At 35.8% G+C, this 21519-nt stretch overlaps 1 protein-coding gene across 1 annotated transcript in view; it reads right to left on the bottom strand.

Annotated features, from left to right (window-relative positions):
- Window positions 1–21519, bottom strand: part of UHRF1BP1L (UHRF1 binding protein 1 like) — a 44691-nt gene that overhangs the window by 16069 nt on the left and 7103 nt on the right. Inside the window, 13 exon segments of the mRNA XM_017737754.1 lie at window positions 1–379; window positions 2176–2369; window positions 3111–3252; window positions 5021–5139; window positions 5252–5434; window positions 7464–7547; window positions 8898–9078; window positions 10334–10504; window positions 11029–11169; window positions 14182–14371; window positions 15840–15931; window positions 18407–18445; window positions 19528–19690. The exon segment at window positions 1–379 is cut by the window's left edge and continues 11 nt beyond it. Of these exon segments, the coding sequence (XP_017593243.1) occupies window positions 1–379; window positions 2176–2369; window positions 3111–3252; window positions 5021–5139; window positions 5252–5434; window positions 7464–7547; window positions 8898–9078; window positions 10334–10504; window positions 11029–11169; window positions 14182–14371; window positions 15840–15931; window positions 18407–18445; window positions 19528–19690 (2078 nt within the window).

The following is a 21519-nucleotide window of genomic DNA, read 5'->3' as shown; positions in this document are numbered from 1 at the left end:
TTCCTTCGTAATCTATCCAAAACTGGGAAAAATGCATGGACCAAACATCAGTAGCTGCAGATGTCTTTAATGCATATTTATTCAGTTCTGGGATGATATAACCTTTATAAACATCATGCATTTTGGTATCTTGTTCATGAGCGTGTCTCTGGAAGATTGGATGCAAAAGATTAAAATTTTTTGGGGATTTAGGAAAAGTGGTGAAAGTTCTACTGAAAAATTCAGAGTCCTTGAAGTTCTGAAACAAAGCTTCTAGATCAGAGTGTCTGCAGTTTGGTGAGCATCTGGTATTCGTAGCAATCATCTCTGAACTTTGAATGGAAAGTGCACGAGGTTGATCCTTATGAATTTCAGGTTTGTTTTCAAATGGGATGATGATCTGCAAGGGAGAAATACATTTTGTCTAGTTAAAAATACATAGATTAAGAAGGTATACAATTAAAGAAACAAAATAGTAGCCATGACAGCTGATATAAAGGAATACAATTACAGTTTTATGAGAAATCAAGTACAGTGACACAGAACAGGGGTAAGTCAGGCTCACAGACTATGATTTATGTTTTCTCTCATTTTTAAGAGGGATGATGTGGCATCAATATTTGTACAAAAACATAAGGGTCTCAGGCTTTTCTTATCTGAAGGTCTTAAATTTAGTTCTGCTATATTAGGCTGAAGTGGCTCATTTGTTCAACTCAAGCAGCTTGCTAAAAAGTTTCGTCAAGTGTTTCCAAAATTTACAGCTTTGAAAAACAGAGAATTATAATTTGGAGTTCAATCTGGCTTGTCAGACAGGGTTTTTCACCATACCGAGTCCTACAGTATTTTATTTCTATGTTAAGATACAAGCAAGCAGTTAAATGTGCTAATGCAGCTAATACTTCTCTATTTAATTTAACCTGCATATTTTTAGTGCACATTTTAAAGTAAACATATTTTATGCCAAATCCTGTTTCTTAAATTGTTAACATGAACATTGGCAACTCTAGTTTTGCTAGTATCAGTTACACTGCCTTCTATCACAATATCTCCATTCTGAATCTAGAAAGTAGGAGTAAAAAAATCATCCCTAAAGACACTTAAAGATGGAGGTAATGAAGCTTCTCCATTTAAATACAAGGACTCAGAAAAAAATAACCAAATAAAATAATTAGCTATCTGATATGTAAACATCAAGCACGCTATTAAAATATTCATCATTTGCTAGAAAAAAAATAATGCTGTTAATACATGGGTGACATAATTAGTTTAGTAGGCTATTCACATATAATAATTCAGTATCAGATCAATCTATATTTGCAGACTTCCAGTCATTTGCTCTTAATAACTGTTTTTATTCAATACAAACAGTATTTCTCCCTTGCTTGTAAAGCTCCATTAAGTACGTACCAGGAGCTTAGACAGATAACCATCTCTCCATATGCTGACTTTTTAGAACCCTTGAAACCTCTCCTGTGGGCACCACTGAAAAGACTCGTTTTGTTCACCTCTGAACCTTGGAAACCATACAATGAAATTCACAACGCAAACAGGGGATGGGTGGGAAATTTATCTGCTCAATAATCCTTTTTTTACAAAGGATGAGAAGACAAGGGAAGCAAAAATTTGATGTTTGGCCATATTAACAAGCACCACTCCTCTGGAATAAGCATACAGAGAACTCATGTACCTGAACTACACCAAGAGCCAGCATGAAACAGAAAATGGTGAGAATGGGCTTTGGAGAAGGAAATAAACCTTCAGATAAACTGCTTTCCTTACTCTAGGCACTCATTAACAAGACAAAAAGAGTTTTGATATAATACAACCAGTGGAACAAGGGAGGGCCCTTGCATTAATATAGAGTACAAATATTAATTTTTCACTAGTTATTTTTACTTTAGTGCTCAATTTCTTTTTAGTTCTGCTATGTCAAGTTCACTGATCACAGGGAAATACTTTGTTAGTACTCCCACTCAGGTCTTCAATACAAAACCAAAATCCCCCTAGGACACAGATGAAGGAGTATAGGAGATAAGATGTCTGTCTTCAAACCATCGTATTCTGCAGAGTTTTTTAGATTAGTGTTTTTTCATTCATTTAGGTATTTATTTCTTAAGTTGCTCTGCTAACAGCTTTTCAGAATAAAAGAAATAGTCTTCCAAGGAACCACAAACCCCATCCTCAGTGACAGTGTACCTTTAACATTAGTCCATCCACTCTAACATCAACATGTTCATCTGATTTTGAATTGTCATTTAACTTGTACATGGCCATGAACTGAATAAGACTCTGTTTCAAATCCAACACAAACTGGTTTAGCCAAAGAATACTTCTCTGATCCAGGGTGAACTGTAAAGCATTCAGCTGGCCATACAAATTTGGACATGGAACTAAAAGAGAAAAGAAAATGAAACCATGAGAATAAGTCAAATGTTTATGGGTTGGGTTTTGTTTGGTTTTTAAATGATTGCAAACTTACATTTTCACCAGTACTTTTCATCAGGGAAAGAAAAGAAACCTGCTCCCTTAGTCTCAAGGACGAATAAATTGTTAGCAGATACCTGAAGCGATGCTTCTTTCACTCCAAGCAAGTAACTGAATTTTTGAGTGTAAAAAAAACTAATAGAATTAAGTCTGAGGAAAGGGGGAGAATATTCTCATTACAGAGGAAGGGCAAGACCATGGAAATTTGCTGTCCTCGAGCCCCATCCCCAAGAAATCCACTAACATTTCTGTATATAAAACAGGGCCAGCCACAGAATACATTCCTACAAATAACTCCAGCACCTCTTTGTTGCATTTTAGGTATTACTGCAATAGTTTGAGTTCTTTTATGTAGCCAGACAGTGAAATTGCAGAAACAATATGTGGATGCTGGAGAATGAATAATTCATGTGCCAGTAAAAATGCTGCAAGTGTTTTTAGACTGAAAAACCATGTTTATAAAAAAATCAGTATTAACAGGAGTTTGCCAGGAGCAAGCACTATGGAAATAAAGCAGTCTTGTGCTCTAGCCATTTTAGAAAGCCATTACCTATTTCTGAGCGTTAAGCTTCACAAAGGTGAAAGTAACACACAAAATTTATGCTTCAGTACAAAAAAAGAAAAAAAAAAAAAAAAAGAAGTCTTACTAGGAAAGTCCTTTCCATCTGGGTAGTAATATTCAGTGAATTCAATATGAATAGCTGGCATTTCTGGTGGAAGATAAAGTGACTTTTTATTGCAAGAGATCAGAGCTTTAGGGGAAGAACGACATTGGTCTGCTGTTGAAACCTGTAAAAGATAGAAGATTATTTCATTAACACATTACATTTTTATGAATGATTAAGCATTTGTAGTTGCAAGGTACTGCCCCTAGTAAGGTAACATTCCACTGCTCTTGGGTGTAGGTCCTCAAGCACAACACAAAGTGCTGACAGTAAGAAAGACTTAACTGCCTTGTAGCAGAAATGACTTGCATAGAACTGTTTCACAAGAAAACTGTTTCAAAGGTACCAGATCCTCTTCCCTCATACAAGGCAAGAGGCAGCAGGTCACTTTCAAAGGCATTCAGCAGAAGCCGAGAATGATCTGATTTTTTTATTGCAAATCTTACAGCTCCTGTTTAAACATTTATGCTTGCATGGAGTGTGTTTCCATACAGTCTGGTCTAGATAAGGGAGAGATTAGAAGCTAGATAAGTTTATTACACATTAGGAAGTTCTTGTACTGTCATAAGAACAAATTCCAGTACACAGGCCAACTCTCACACTGTATGCTAAGCAAGGTGTTCAGCATGCACTTGGCAGAGATACGTATGCTTGGATATGCCTGATGGTCTGCTTCACAGGAGAATCAAGACACTATGGAACAATAATCTCCATTTCTATTTCCTTACAATGTAAATGAACAACAATTAAAAACAAGTAAGAAATCAACATTTGATTTATATTTGACCTTAAATTTTATTGAATGTATCCTAGTTTAAAAAGTATGTTGCCAAAACAAAGCTCTTTCATTCAACAGTTAGCAGGTCAAACTGCTAGTTTGAAATTACCCAATGTATTAATATTGAACAGATGATGATGTCTACTAGAATGAGTTTCACTGGAAATAATGAATACTTGACCTTTACAAGCCTGCTTCACTCTATGTAGCTGTTTTCAAGAGGCAAACATATCTGCATTAACACACACAAAAATTCAAGTAAAATGATCTATTTAGAAAAATAGCTTTTAGGAAACTGCATAGAAATAATAACAATTCAAAAATTGAAAATGTGTTTGTGTAGAGAGGAGGAGACAAGAGCAGAAGGCAAACGGAAACATGAACAGTACAAAGCAGTAGTATAAAACCACTTCAGATCCAGATGAATGCTCCTAGCAGCAATCTGCACTCTCCCACAACACCAGAAGCGATATAGCAGAAAAATGTTAGAAATTGGAACAAGAGCAAGCAGAAATCACAATGACGAAGGACACATACTTAACATTTTTGTTAGGACCTGAAATTTATGATCCTCCCATATCACTACCATTCTGCCTAATGGAGATACACTTCTGTATTCCACTTGCCTCAGAACAGTCAACCTGGACCACGACCAGAAACTAAAACTACTCATTCTAACAAAGGGGAGAGGGATGGAAATGGTTAAAGCGTCTGCTCAAAATATCACTGGAGAGGGAGTGGCTGGAAAAAAACCTTAAAAACTTAAAGAAACCTCTTAACAGTTTTTAATGTACTTTGAAAAATATAACAATTAGAAAACCATGATATACAAAACCACATATTAAAATATTGGGCACATAACATAGTACAACGAAAAGATTAAATTTAAATTCCAAATTCATAATTTGGAGAACAGTAGAACTTGGATCCAACACATAGTTGTGATAGGATCACAAATTTTAACAAAGCAGAAGCAGTTCCATAAAGGTCTAATCCAATAATGAATGGAAAGACTCATTAATTTCAATGGGCTTCATACTGTCCCTTAAAAAGCACAGTTACATAACAGCCAAGGGTGGAGTAGCCCCAATTTTACTAACTTAAAGAAATGTACCTGATATATATTGAAATCTGCAAGTCTAACCACAATAGGACTAGACATCAGTTTGCCCTTTGGTTGTTGGGAAGATACAGAGGAAGCCCTAGATGTTCCTTTCGGTATCTGTTCCTTGCCTGTAGGAAAGAATAGTGATGGAATCATTGAAAAGAACAGGGTTTGTTTTTTTTTTTTTCATAGTTTTACTATTTCATGGAAGTAGAGAATTAAGTTATGTAAACAAAATACCTGTTTGTAGAATCTGAGGAAATACAGCAGGTGGTGATTTGGGAGGAGAATCTATGACCTGATCTTTCACAGCCTGCTTAAGCAATTCAACATTGCTTTTGAATTCATTTAATAATTCTTTGGCCCATCCACTTCTGGTTTTAGTTGCATCACTATAATGCATCCAGTGATCACAGCTGTCTCCTGCAAATAAGAGAAATGGGGGAAATATTAATTCCTTTGAAATTTTGCTTCTAACAGGATAACAAGTTTCCACTATTTCACAATTACTCTTCAAACTATAAGCTCATCGCATGCTGTAATTATAGAACAACAGCAGTCATACCAGACGTTAAAACAGAAGTTATATATTCCATAAAATAAGTCCCAGCACTTCACAAAATCACTCAGAATATAGCATTACCAGCTGCCTTATAACACCACTAACACTCAAAACATCATTGAGTATTTTCAGTTCAGAGAAATCTTATGACACATTAATGTCATATGTGAGAACATGCAAAAAAATGCTCAACTGAAAAAAAAAAAGTGAGAGCAAGTAACAGAACAATGTTCTCATGCTCACTTTTTCCAAGCTTATCTTTCCTGCCAGAACTGTGTCCTAAGAAGTTCCTGGTCCCTTTCCAGAAATGAATTCTTTTTGTCTTGGTTCTCTAGCACCTTTATGGCACACAAACAAGAAGGTAAGTTTGAGAAGTGCTGCAGCACACACAGCCTTAAAAATCAATCCCACTGGAAATTCTTTTGTTCCTGTTTTCAATTCCAACATGTTTCTGTTGGTCAAGCACTCAAACCTCTGAAAGAAATCGCTGTATATTTAAATAGTCCTGTAAAGATATTCTACCAACCTGTTAAATAATGAGGATGCAATAACAAATAATTTGTAACAGTTGGTAGATCACTCTTTAAATAATACCATGTGAACACTTACTTTATTGGGGCTTAATGAATTTTTGGATACTTATACTAGGGATGAGTAAATATGTTTGCTATTAAAATAGGAAAATGATTTTGGAAAAAAAGAGATTTTAAGTCTAAATGCAAATATTGCAGCATTGAAGAAACTTTTAGGGTGGGGCCTATCACAAGAGATTATATTTTTCCCCACACTTCTTCCTCACGCTTATCTTTGCAGGTTATTCACATTTTTATAGCTAAGGAAGAAGATAAAGGAACAGGGAAGAAACCAGAAAGGGAACAAAAGGACAAACTCCGAAGGACCTACAGGACTTGGTTAGCATTACCATAGGGAAAGCTCTAATACCCCTTCTGGGAAGTCAGTCTGGGCAGCTGCCTCTCTGAAGTGCTTGCACACAAACACATGCAGCATCACGAACGCGTGGGAGCAGGGCAACCACAGGGGTGTGCAGGTGTATGCAAATGTATGATCTCATTAGGATCACAGATGTGGCGAGACAGCACACACAACTGAAATGCTGCAAGGGATGAACACGGCCTTTTGGGAAGCACAAGAGGGCACGGAGGGTGAGACCAATGGGAACAGATGGAACTCAGCCTCGGGAGGGATGATCAGCCAACTGAGTGTTTACAGGCTGGGAGTAGAGGACAGACCAACATGAATGATGATGTGGATTTCTGCTCCAGACCATCTGATTAGGAAGATGATCAGGCCCTTTTTCTTGTCACATGCTTTGTAACATATCCTGTCTCTTCTAAATTTTTTATATTTCTACTAGAAATTATTTATGAGAAATGTTTTATTTGTAAGAAACACTTCTTTGGAAATTGCTAACTTTTTTTAATAACATTTCTTAACAAAAGGCTACACAATTGAACCTCTACACACTGAAATTCTTGTTCAGCAAAATAAGATAAAAAGCAAAACACTGATTGGAAATGGACATAAAATGACAGACTTCTATATATGAAAAAAATCTAGCAGATTGATTCTTGCTAATATCTAGTTACTGAATTCTCAATATGCAATACTGCCTTCCTCTGTCAACACAAAATTCTCTTCATGTCAGAAGACCAAACAAAACAGTGAAGAGCGTTTGGCCTAAACCAGCTCATTTGCAGAAATTAAACTGGTTCCCAGGTTGTTGCTTTTGTTGTTTGTTTTTGCATATAGAAGGAAGTAAAAAGGTGCATTTCAAATGGTTTGAGCACGATTATCTAAGTTGTATACATGTACACACAAATTTTTTTAGCATTCAAGCATAGGTAATTCATAAAATGCTTGCTTTCATACCTGCTTTATGAAATGGATAATAGTCCACTGTTAAATAGCTGAAGGAAAGCTGCATGGCCCCTCCTGTAACACGTCTGTTTGGGTCTGTAAAACAAAACAATGCTTGGCTCTGCAGATATTGCATTTAGCATGTTAGTTCTATGTTGCTGTAATCCTTTAAACATCTAACAGCTACTGCTTTCTTCCCTTTACTGTCTCTCCTTACAACCTCATTATCTTCCCTCAAAATCTTCATTCATATAGTCTTCACTGGTTCCTAAAGATCAGCTTGTAGAATTCTGTACTCAGTCACTACTTACAAATTCCATACTGTTTTCAATGTTATTTAAAAGACAACACTTTGAAAACATACTACTGCAGTTTTTCTGAAACAAAACTTTTTACACTGAATATATGATTATGATCAGTCTTTGAAGCCAACATTTACTTTCAAAATACTATATAATGAAATTTTATTTGACAAATACTGCAGGGAAGACGTCTTCTGAGAATCTTCTCCTCTGACTTTTTCCACTGTTGAATTTAAACTTCATGGCCAAAAATAAGGGACCAATAAAGAGATCTCATCAGGAGTGATAAATTCCAACTGCAGTGTATACACTGCATGTAAGGAAATATGCCTCTAGCCAGTGAACCTTATGCTCTGCTGCTCTGAAAGTCTCTTTCCTAATCAAGGAAATGCATTTGTTAAACCCTAAGTTTTTCATACTCTTCTCCAGCAGACCTTGCATGTTTCCATAAATTTTTCCGTGACTAGCCAGCTTCTTAGATGTACACCAATATGTCACTCTTCTATGATCACTTTTAAAAGGCATGAAAAAAGTGCCCTCATTTGTCTTCTTTTATTCCTGATTCTAAATGTGACTATGTGCAATAGGCTTTTGTTAAAAAGAAACAGTACAAGATTTACACACAAAATTTTAAGGTCACAGGATACTTGCTCCATTCTTTCCATGCGGTGCAGATCATACCAAACTGTCTAAATTAGTAACACAAAGAGGACTGCTCTTTTATTAGTCTATATTTATGAGTATTACAGAAGCAGATTTTATAGTGACCCCTTCAAGCCACAGAAATGTTGCCAGTGCATTCTTCATAATGCAGTTAACTTATAAAAGAAAAAAAAACCCAGCAGTAACCATCAGACTGACAGAATCAGTTCCTAGAAGACAGAAAAGCACAGAAGCTACTAGCAATCTTAGTTTTTGCACTTATTCTAAAACAATTACATTTAATAGTGAAATGTTGTCCTGCCAGAGCCACCTAAATAATTTTACATGTGTCCACAGACACTGGAGACAATTCTGACTGTTCCTCTAAACAAAAGTCTCTTGACTTTATTGTATTATTATTGTCTCATTGTTGTATTCCTCAAAATATCTCCTAAAGATGATTATGATTCTCAAACATGTTACTTAAAAAAAAAAAAATTACCTTTTTCTTTAGAATGGATATCATCACATATATGTAGGTCCAAATGGGAAATTACTAAGTGATAAGAAGTTTCTTTAACATCAAAATCATTAAACAATTTTACTATTGCATCGTTTTGATCAGGTGCTGCTGTTGTCTGGTGCGCTTTCACCTGCTGGGAGCTGGGTGCAGGGGCAGAGCTCTGAAAAAATATTTAGTCACATCAATTTATAATGTTTATTGTTTCTTTCAAGCATAAGTACCCGTTTACTGACACAAAACAGGCCTTTGAAACAAGGAAAAATCTGCATGACACGCATTCCCTCTGGGATCATTACTGAGATTTAAGTGTACTGTTCTAGAATAGCTAAGTCAAGCTAATGGATGTGTCACTGCACTGCCAGTGCATCTCCCATTCTCCCTGTTCCCCACACTTCCTTACACTCCTGTCACTTGCAGCACTGGTATTTTTCTAACTTTTGTTGCAAGCTGTTCAGGGAACTAAACCAACAGTGGGCTCCTTTCTGCTAATGTAGCTCCTCAAGCTACATCACAATCGGGTCAAACATGAGTCAGTGCCAGTATCAGGGAACAGGTGAGATGCAAGCACAGGGACTGAAGGATCAGAACCTCCCAGCTCAACAGCAGGTAACCATTAGATTGCTGTGGCTAGACCTTCACACCACATTGTAATGCATAAGGACCAGCACAAGAACTGAACTCTCCATTACAGTACACTAGCTTTAATCTAAGAGATTCTCTACAACTGACTTTACAGTAATAAATCATGTTTTATTTACAGCATTATCTTTTTTCAGTGTACCTGTCCTGCTTCTTCAGACAAGAAGAGGTGCCTCCCCTCAACACTCACAAAGCCCAGTTGGTCTAGCCTGCTCTGTGTGCTGAAGAATACCAAGATTTATATGCAGCATCAACAGCACAGATGTGCCAGCAGAAATATATTGAAAGTAGAATTGTTTTTCACTATATATTCTAATGAGAACCACATGAAGGTAAGCTCTTAATAAAAGCTAATTTTTCAGTACCATGAGAACAAATTGGACAAGCACTTTAAATCATTATGGTAAGCATATCTACCCACACATTAAGGTTACCTTAGTGTGTCTTAATTATTTAAATTCATAACCAGAAAATATTTGAAGAACAAATTTACTTAACAGTCAATAAAGAGTTAAGTAAATACAGGAATCTAAACACTCTGTACATGGATAAAGAAATAAAATTTCTTTTATTTTCTGCAATTAACATCAATACACAAATTTTTGCAAAATAAAGACTATTTTATACTACAATTCATTCCCAGTGTAGTTTAAGATATACAGCTGAATGAAAATGAGTAACTGAACATTTTCTGAAATCAATTAACACAACTAACCACACTGTGTTGTACTGTGGAACACCCAATAATGATACAGTGAGACAATCAATTCTCATACCTGGGCTGTTTCAGAAGCCAAGCTCTTCCTCTGTTCTGCTGATTTCTCTATGGCTTCACTAAGAGATTTGGCATACTGCACCATGGCTTTCAATTGGGAATCAGTCAAAACCCACAGTAAATCATCCAGAATCAGAACCAGTTTGGATGCCACAACATTACAGTCTTTTAACTGTAAAATAAAAATTGAAAGAAGTTGAACTAAGTACTTACATTTCTTATATTAAGTAAATGGGGTAAAGAAAAGCTGAATGCAAAAAGCAGTAAGAAACATTTTTTATTTTAAATTTTATTCCTCTCATTACCTAAGAAGTACCTAAGACACAGTATATTTATGCCTCACTCTATGTATTTGGCACGCACCAGGTATTAAACTGCTGCATTTCTCTAAATATAAGTAGTGTAAATATTACCTGAATCTAGAGAGATAAAACAACAAGCATCATCATAAACAAAGCTCTGCAAATTAAACCATTTTATTAATAGGACCTGTATAAGGTCTTCATTTTCAAAATCTGGCTGTACTATTTCTTGTAAACTCTACAGTCTCACAGTTACATGTTACTATAAATTTAGTTCAGGGAATTCTACATTTGATATGGCCTAAATTAAAATCTTTACTATGGGCATGCATGCATTAAGAGCACAAATTACAAATTAAAAAAGAAAATAAGATTTCAAACTTTTCTAATTTACCCTTCTTTTAAGTGTGACCCTAATTTTTGATTGGTTAGTAATCAGTCGAACTGGAGCACTCATGATTTCATGCTTAGAACTCTGGATTGCATCAGCTTCTATTCTGATCATCTGCCAGTTGATTTCTTTAAAAGTCAAAACCTTTAAAGACAGAAAAAAGAGAAAAACACCTTGATGCAATATGACAGTTTACTTGCACCTAACCCTGTGCATGTGTATGTGTACATCTGTCCATATGTAGACACAAACTCACATGAGCCTCATACAACACTTGTTATTCCACTTACAGCTGTCAGGAAGTAAAGCCCTCACCCTGCTTGCCACAGAAACATTAAGCTACTTCCAAGCAGGCGCAGGTAATAAGCAGCATTTAAAATATTCAGAAGAAAATAAAGGTCACAACTATTCCATACAAGGTTGCTTTTGGGAGAGGAATAAAAAGATTGTGTAGTTTAGTTTCAAAATGTTAAAAAAGAAAAGAGCAGGGAGGGAAACAAAGCTACAGGATAGGAAACGTTTTTTTGGAGTGTTATTTGGAGTTATCTCAATTAAAAGAGAAAGTTAAACACTGAGCACACGGCATGCCATGTAAATTCAAAGCTCTGAATCCACTACATGGATTTCTAGAAGACACAGCAAGCAAATGTTAGAATAATGATACAAGAGCATCAAGTACAGCTGGACACTGAAAATCAAATACGGAAAAATGAGTGATGGTCCAGCAGGAACATCATGGAGAACATCAAACGAACAGGACATCAATAGGAAAAAACAGTAATTCTAGTTTACCTAAAACTCCTTCCTACATGATCTGGATGATGGGATTAAGTTCCCTCAGTAAGTTCACAGACAACACTAAGCTGGAAGATTGTTGATCTGCTGGAGGGTAGGAAGTGCTGAAGAGGGATCTGGACAGTTTGGATTGATGAGCCAAGGGCAATTTTATGATGCTCAACAAGGCCAAGTGCCAGGTCCTGCACTTAGGTCACAACAACCACAGGCAGCACCACAGGCTGGGGGCAGAGTGACTGTTCAGTTCTGGGCCCACCACTTCAAGACAGACGTGGAGGTAGCTGGAGCATGCCCAGAGAAGGTGAAGGCTCTGGAGCACAAGTCTTATGAGGAGCATCTGAGGGAGATGGGCATGTTTAGCCTGGAGAAAAAAAGGCTCAGAAGTGACCTTATTGCGCTCTACAACCTGAAAGGAGATTGCAGCAAGATGGGGGACAGTCTCTTCTCCCAGGCAGGAGACAAAACTAGCAACAGAACAAGAGGAAATGGCCTCCAGCTGGCACCAGAGGAAGTTAAGGTAGGGACATCAGCAAAAATTTTTTCACTAAAAAGGTGGTTAAGCATTGGAAGCACCAGGAAGTGGTGGAGTTACCATTCATGCAGATGTTCAAGAAATGACTGGACACGGCACTTAGTGCTATGGTTTAGTGGGCATGGTGACATTTGGTCAAAAGTTAGACTCAATGTGTTGGAGGTCTTTTCCAACCTTAATGATTCCATGATTCTACGATTACCCTCTGAAGAAACAAAGATCAGCCGTGAGTAAAGAGCAAGAAGGAAGAATTTGTTTGGTATGTGTCTTATTCTTCACCTGTCATTCTCCTCTTGTCAATTTGAAAACCTTACAGCATATGTCCTGAGAACATAAGCAGAGACTTAAGTAAAACATACTCAGTGGGTCTGGAAAGGACGCACACTCAGTCAAGTGAGCAAGATGGAAAGTGCAGTGCAAAGCATCCTGAAACAATATTTGCAGAAAAGCAGAGTACCTATCCTCCTCATACAGGAGATGCAGTGTGATTGAAAGCTTCTAAAAGAATTCTAAGGAGACTCCTTAACACATTAACAATGTAGCTACAGTGCAAAGCTAAATGATTACACCCTAAAAATATCGTTCAGCACATGTTATCTTCAAAGTACAGCACTGGTTTTGGTTTTTTACCTTTTCATGAAATTTACTGCTAACAAATCATTCTCTGTAATTTCTAGACATTTGTTTCTGGTATTCATTGCACAAAAAGGAATACTCCCCCAAGGAAAGCTCTGTTGTGTACAGTCAACTGTTCAGAATCAAATTCTTCCTAAAAGCCACAAAATCAAAAAATCTGCCAATACAAAACTCCATCTAATCAAACTTTAATTCATCCCATTTAGATTTCATTAACATGGGAGCATCAGCATACAGATAAACTGCAAGAAAGGAAAACTGTCAGAAAAATAGTTTTCAACTTCTTACTTTTGTGGTATTTTTAACTGATATTCTCTCGGCGTTTCTTTACCTACATAAAATCAACTACCACACTCCTTAACTCTGAGTAAGCTCTATTTGGTTCAGAATTATCACCTCTAAACAGGCACTCATGGGCAAAACTTAAAACACCCCTTTATCCAAGGCCAGATGTATGATGCTAAAATAAATCTCCTTGAATACAATATTTAGAATCAACTTTGCAGTCAGTATACATTTGCCTTTGGTTACCTGGGAGAAGGCAAGTGAATGGTGTACATCAAAGTAGCATTTCCATGTGCTATTCTCCCAGACAGTAGAAACATATGCACTTTACTGCTATTACTTTATTATATATACATAGGATTTAGGTATTCCAAGAAAGTAATTGCACAAAGAACTTAACTAAAATTCATTTGAAACTGCTTTAGAAAAAGAAAATCCTTATCAGGCAGACCCTCACAAGCAAATAAATAACCAGTTAAAACTTCAAAAATATAATTCTTGTTGTTGTTACTATTATTACTACTACTACTAACAACAACAATAACAAAACCAGCACAACTTCTTATCCTTCCACATTTAATATACCATTCTTTGTTCTTTCAGTAGTCTTCAAGTCTGGCTCAGTTTGCATTTTAAAATAGTTACAAGCTTGGAGAACGTAAGAGGAAAACCATACACCTGCTTGCCCTGGTCTTTGTTCTTGCCTAAGCATCCACGTTGGCCATTTGATCTGACTCAAATCCACTATTTTTACATATTTGTGTTCCTAGAGGACAACTGAAATTACTGAACACAGAGTGTCTCCACTCCCAGTAATGGCATGTTCTCTACACTGTAAAAGGTTGCAATTCAACTTCCTCCTTCACCACAAAAACAAGGGAAAAAAGTTAGTAAAAGGTATTATTTACCTCTCCACGTTGAGCTTCTTGTATTCTGGTAAATCTAAGGTCAGCATGTTCCCAGTTTGCATTTACACTATATATTCTCAGCTGGGAAAGTTCAAATGAAGCATTAAAGGCTTTTGCACCAATCCTTATTATAATGGAGTTCACAGAAACTGAAATGCCTTCTACCACTTTTTCAGCAAAGCCATATTCACTAAAAAGTGAAATTCCAACATATTAAATATAAACCGAGTGAAGGGCACAAAATCAAACAGATGAAATAAATAATGAAAGAGATGTTAAATGAAGTTACTAGTGCATTCTACAGTTAGCAGCTTTTGCTCAATATACCTGTAGTTCACAATAATTTCCACTCTGTGATCCTAATCTCTACGTAAAGAACATACATTTGACCAAGATCAATCTACATGCAGTATAACAGTTAACACAATCCTTCCACGTTAAATTATATGGAAGTATGTATTATATGTTATGTTATGTATGTTATACATACATAAAAATAGCAGTCTACATCATTACACAGAAATCTTACTCTTCTTTATGCACAGATGAGGAGTAATTAATGTCAAATTAATTATTTGACAATTCCAGTCTGGTTAGTATTTTTCTCTGTAAGCCGAATTATTTTGTCCATTAAGAATAGTAACTTTCACATATTCAAAATAGTATAAAGTATTTGCTTTTTTTCATTCTATAAAGAAAGGCATCCCAAATGGTGGTTACTCTTCTACAGTATTAAAAAAGATTAAGCAGTTGCAAATAATTTTTTAATAAAAATCTTATACATTCTGAATGTTTTACATTAGTGAATGGAAAATTGAATATTAAATATTATTTTAACATCTAAAAATTTTTGCCCTTTTGTTTTCTTGGGTTTTTTCTGCTTCTTTTAAAAGAACAATTCGTGTGATTTGTCATTCCCTTCCTTTTGACAACTTTCATTCTACACAAAATCTCTGTGGCACACATTTTCAAGCTGTACCTTAGAGACACAGAGGCCCATGGACTACTTCTACACATTGCACAGAAGTTAAAACGAGAAAAGCAATTGTATCATCAAATTTATTTCTCTGCACATAGGTCCCTGTGACCACTGAAAAATGTTTTGGGTCCATGTAAAGGAAATAATTGGGGGTGTGGAGAGATGAAAATCACCGATGTAATGCTGAACTGTCTCACCAAATTATTTAAGTTTTGGTCTACACATTGTGCATGAAATCTCCCAGTAAGAATTGGCTGATACAACTAAGAAAATAGAACTTTAAAACACTGCACTCACAAACAGCCGTCAAAACTCTTTAGACAAAACAAATGAAAAATAAAATTTTTAAAAACCCACATGAACATTATATATATTTTCCAAAAAGGATGAAGGCAAGATATCATTAATTTTTTAAAAATTTAATATCAATTAAATTCAGTAAATATCTGACATAGCAGTTGCACCCACAGGAAACATATCTTGCAAGCTCCATACTTAGTTCACATGTTCTCTCCAGGCTTGGGTCTGGATAGCTCCATTACCACTACACTACTTCACACACAAGCAATAAAATAAAATTTTGGAGGAGATAGGAATGGCAACCTGCAACCCTATACACTTCTGAAAATTTGCAGCCAATCTGTTTTTTGACCAATTACATGTTAGTACCATCACTGACCTCTGCCCAGATGCAGTTGCTATAGGAGAGGGTCCATTAGGGGCACGTGGCTCTTCACATGTGCTCATTTCCATTACAACTTTATCCAAGGACTTGAAAAACAAAACAAAACAAAAAATTTAGAAACCTAAGAAGTAACAAAGTAAATAGACAACATATGGAGAACAAAAATACAAACAAAAAAAGGTCACTTGAGAACTTTTTCTGAAATATACATAAAGAATTTCTTACTGTGTCAATTTTTCCATAAACTTTTGTAACACACTAGAATTATCTTTTTTTAACTTTTTTCATTTTTTTTAAATTTTGTGTGTTCTAATACACATCCCCAGTCAAATATTTTATCACTGAATTCTTGATGCCTGAATATTATTTATCCAACACATACATTTTCAAAAATTGCATTCCAAAATGGACATGCTTTAATGTGTGGTTGTCTTGAATTTTCTTTCTATCAGTGAAAATACTTAATGCAACCTGATTCAAAGCAGAGTAGTTAAGATTTTGTTCCTGTCTAATTCTAACTTTCTACCACCCCTTCGGAATTCCTCCATTAATGCTCATAGGTCAGACAAACACCAAAAGCCCCTTTGTCCTCAATTTTAGATTTTTCATGATTCAACCTGCCCTAGCTACTGGATATTATCATATTGTGTTAACCATGCCTGTTGTCATAATCTGCTTGCTCCATATTTTTCTGTGCTACTCTTATCCATGAAAACCTGACTACAACCAAAAAATTAATGAACTGTTGAGTCTGGATTTATTTATACTTCACTGTATTTTGATGCTTGAAGGGAAGCAATAGCTGTTAACAGTAAATCGGACATTTAAAAATTATTTTTTCAGCTGTCTCAATGATTATCTTGCCTTGAAAAACAACAACAGAGGAAAAAAAACCAAGGAAAACCCAATCCCATAGTTTGAGGACAGCGGGGAGAAGCAAAGATTTCTCCCAGTTATCCTAACATTTTTGGATGTTTGACCACTCTTTTAAGAAGTCCCTTTACTACATGACTAGTGCAAAAACCAGTAGGACAGTGATTCGAGGAGATGGCACAATATAAATAAAGAGGTAATGAAGAATGCCTGGATGCAGATCTATGTCTTTTCTCACTGACAACCACTGTACTTGGATAGAGTAAAACCTGCTGTGTATCATCCTTGGGGTCCAAAATAACTCCTCAAAACTATCTTGTTTATAATATAAAATCAGAATTGGGTTGTGAGCAAAGATAACAGTATGTGCCACTGTGTTAAGGGACTGATTCTCACAAAGGGCAACTCAGCCCAATGAAAGGTCCTTTGCCTAGACAAGTGGGTTCTAGTTACCTAGTAAGCTGTGCAAACAGAGGATGCTATGCCAACTTAACTAAACTCTCAGTAGCAAAAATATCCCCCTTCCCCTGTCCCTGCCAAAATACCAGAAGTTCAGTGATGTAATGAAGGGCTGAGGTTTGGCACTTGGGCCACTGAATTCACTTTCCTTTAGAAATCAAAAAGGCTGTTGTGCAATCTACCATTGAATAGTGAACTTCTGTTACTATCTAATGCACTTTCTCAAGGAAACATTTATGTAAAAAAGGTTACCTTGAAAGTTATCTTAGCCTCAAAGAGTGCTAATGTAAGTTCAGTAGGAGCAAAGCAAACAGTGCCTTGCTACCATAGGTCAAAGTGTGTCATGTTTAAGAATAGCACAGCTTAAACCAATTTCCTAATCTGGCAGTTACATCTCACAGCCAAGAGGTTGAAACATCCCACCTCGGCATTACCAGACTTTAAGCTCTGGGTGTCATTAAGAAGCAGTACAGACATTAGTACATTACAACTGGGTCACGAGCAAATGCATCAATTATTTAATACAGCGCGTCTTTCCCAAGTCTGATTCAGAGCAAAGGAATTACAAGCACATTCACTGCAAGACTGGGAAACATGACAGCTAAAGGAATGTTCACTCTTAAGCAAATGCAATTAAGAAAGTTTACTCATCGTCAAATAAATTACTTCTGGTGCTACCACAATTGTTAGTATATTTAAAAAGAAAGAACAAAGGAAAACAAATGCAAGAATTAACATTACTTCTAATTGTTGTTGAGTCCTATCTACGCATTTTACCTCCTATTTATATCCAGGCTGAGTCCTAGGTGGTCACAAAAACCCTATAAATGCTATGTGTGTGAAATCACTGTGTAGAGTACAGACACAGAATTGAAAAGTCCCTAGAAAAGATAGCTCCAAAAGAGAGGCAGAAACTTGTAAAAGGGATTAATTGGACCAATAACTAACCTTCAGGTAAACCCAAATTAACACGTAATGACTAAAAACTTGACAGAAATGAGCTAATGGTCAAACATTACAGTGATTACACTGAAGCCACAGATTAAGAAAACAAACCTACCATGAACACATTACAGCATTTTGCCTTGATCTGCTGCTACTCAGAGGACACTTAGTAAAGGCCTGTTAATGCTTCAGTTATTTCTAGAATCACGTCAAGAGAACTATATAAATATTAGATATAGATTCTGCTACACACAGTATATTTCAGAGTTTATTTCAGAACTCACCAAAGAGATGGGATGTGTTTTCAATTTTGTCCATGGTATCTGCAAGAGAAAACAGTATTCTAAAGCAAATTAAATATTAAAAATACAGCAAAATAAATCACATAGAATGTGTTTTAGGCATACAAATTATTTTTCTAACTTCTGAACTCAGCATAATATTACTTTCAAAATATTAAGTTTATCTGAAGATACTATATGGTAACTTTATGCACACACTAGATGTTAAAAACTCTGAACTTCAAAATCTACTTATCACTGAGCAAAAAAACAGGGGAGCAAAGTAGAATCTGTCCCTTTAATAGTGAGTTGTCAAGCGTCAGAAAAAGCATCACTGCCTTACACATTCTTTCTTTTAAAAGGAAAGAAAAATCTACATTGCCTCTGTTGACCTACAACTGATTGGATGCCTGCAACAATACATCAAGTTCACTGCATTCAGAAAAATCAGAACAATCTCCCATTGGAGAGAACAAAAGCAAACAAAAAACCCACCAAAAGACTGAGGAGGTGCCAATGTTTGACCACACTGTAACTTCAGTCAAGAACAAGCCATCCTTCATTTCTTAATCCCACATTAGTATAAAGTGGTAGAGATTATATACATTGTTTCAATTATTAGCAGCCACAATGACAAAAAAAAAGCAGCATCTACTAGATTTATTGTGTTTCCATGTTCCCCACAGAGATCCAAATCCTCAGAAAGGTATGTTTTGGAAATGGGAACAGAACAAGAGGGAAAGCAATAAACAAAGAGAAGTGAAGAGAGAATACACAAGAAAGAGAATAATAAATAATAATGACAGACTCATTACCATGGACAAATACAAACTTTTACTTCTACCTCATTTTCAAAACATGCAGGAATAAAATTTACTCAGAAAGAAAAAAAAAAATTAAAAATAATTGCTCTTGTTTTCATCATTTCCAGATGTATTTTATGTCATCACATGAGAAACAAAAATTAGGAAGAAATTATTGCTGATAACATCTTTGTTGTTCTTTAAAATTTTACCAAGCACTTATCACAATTTCCTATTACTACAAAGTTGCTTGAAAGTTTACAGAGACAGAAGGAAAAGAAGAAAGATTTAATTACCATTCCAGCACAATAAATTACTCACCCTAATGGATGCTTTATTACAAAACACCTTGTTTATAGCCAGCCACGTTGGGAGATCCAGCATGTTCTGAAGTACCTCTTGATCCAGCTCTAAATTGGTCAGCTGACCTTCCCCCTTTAACGTGCTCAGGTTGATCTTGTCAGGTGAGAGATTTTTGGTGAACCTAAAAACAAGCACACCTTAAGTAAATACATATAAAGCAATCAAAGCTATCCTGCATATTAGTGACAATTTAACTTAAAGCAATGGTCTGAGGGTGAAGAAATCATCTTAGGTTCTTAGATAAATTTCATCCTGCAAAGAAATGGTACAATGGAATTGATTTGTCCCTCTAATTTTTTTCATCTCATTAGCTCAATATATAAATACATAAACAAAAACATATTGTGAGATATCTTCTAATTTTTGCATTACCCAGAATAACAAATGATCCTTTACTCAAACTCTTGATTTATTTTAAACTATATAAAGTAGAATTGAATCTATTTCACTCTTCTTTAATTTTTCAAAATGACAAAATAATTCCAAACCCCTAAAATTACAGTCATAAACAGTACCTTTCTATATATTTAGTTAAAATCTTTCAATAAAAAAGTTTTATTTACAATATTAATTAGATTTAGCAACAGAATTTAATGACAAATTAGAAATACACATACACACACATAGCAGTATGAGGTATATAAAATACTGGATAAAAACTTGAAAGCTCAATATGATATCCATGTGGTAAAAAGTGTAACTATTTAGAAGAGTACATATAAATTTATTTATATTTCAAAGGCACTTGAATCTGCTGATGCAATAGAACAATCTGTGTGGCTGTATCAAACGGTTCACATCCTTGTGAGACAACATGATAGAGCTCATGGGTTCTCCAGCGTGGGTTCTTCAAACCAACAGCCGTAGCATTAAATCTACCACAAGCTAAGAACAGGCTATACTTAACCACACTTTCAATCTGCCATGAAAAATTGTTTCTACTCATGAATTGCATCCAGTTTTACAAGATTAGTAGAAAATACTGCTGCTGGCATTATGCTTTGTGACTTTTCCCACTGAAATCTCCCAGTGCTGCTATTCTCCAGGCAAAGGGATTCGTCTGTCCTCAATGACGGAACATCGCCCAAAAGCAATGTCCCAGGAGGTGCAATTACAGCATTGGCTTTCCATTCAAAAGACCAACTTCTAACTGAACTACAAGGTCCTCCTTAAGTCTGATACTGGGGGAGATGGTGGAAAAAGATGAAGAAGGTCACCAAGCTTCTCCTCTTAAGAGTTTCCAAGAAGAGCTTGAAACAGAGTAGGCATTTCTGAGTCCAACTGCCTTACTCCATATTCCTGGGATGGTTAGCTTTGGAAATGCATTTACCTAGCCTGACAAAATGCCAGCATTATGTATTTGCAAATAACACTAGACATGTTTTTTATGACAGAAGTGCTGCAGTTGTTACTGTATTGCTTACAAGGCATAAATTATCCACAAGCAATGAGATTTAATCTGTGAATAATATAGTTTAATAATTTCAGTACTAAAAATACATTGAGATAAGGCTATTGATAAATGTATTTTCCTTGGCAACTAATGCACTTCTAACTGCTCTGTTTAGAAACATTATGAGGGGAATAAAGGACTTGAATTATTTTGTTTTCTGGTTACCCTTTTTTCTTCCTTTCAACATGAACGAATAATGAGAAGAGCTAAATAACCTGCCTCATTGAAACAACCTATCAGTAACTGCAAAATATAAAACTTCCTATCTCAGACACCATTGCAAAGTCTCATCTGGCTCAGGTTATACAAAATTCCAAGAAGAAAAAAAGCAGCCATTGAGTGTTTTCAGTCACATGGTAGTACCGCTCACTCTTGACTTTCTACATAAGGGTCAACATAAGAATTACGAAGTGGTGTTACAAAGTCACATTTACACAGCAGAGGCAAAAACCTTCTGCCATTACACACACACACGTACACACAAGTCTCTGAGACTT

The sequence above is a fragment of the Corvus brachyrhynchos genome, unplaced genomic scaffold (genome assembly GCF_000691975.1).
Source record: "Corvus brachyrhynchos isolate BGI_N302 unplaced genomic scaffold, ASM69197v1 scaffold56, whole genome shotgun sequence".
Classification (NCBI taxonomy): domain Eukaryota; kingdom Metazoa; phylum Chordata; class Aves; order Passeriformes; family Corvidae; genus Corvus; species Corvus brachyrhynchos.
This window is presented reverse-complemented; position numbering and strand designations above follow the sequence as displayed.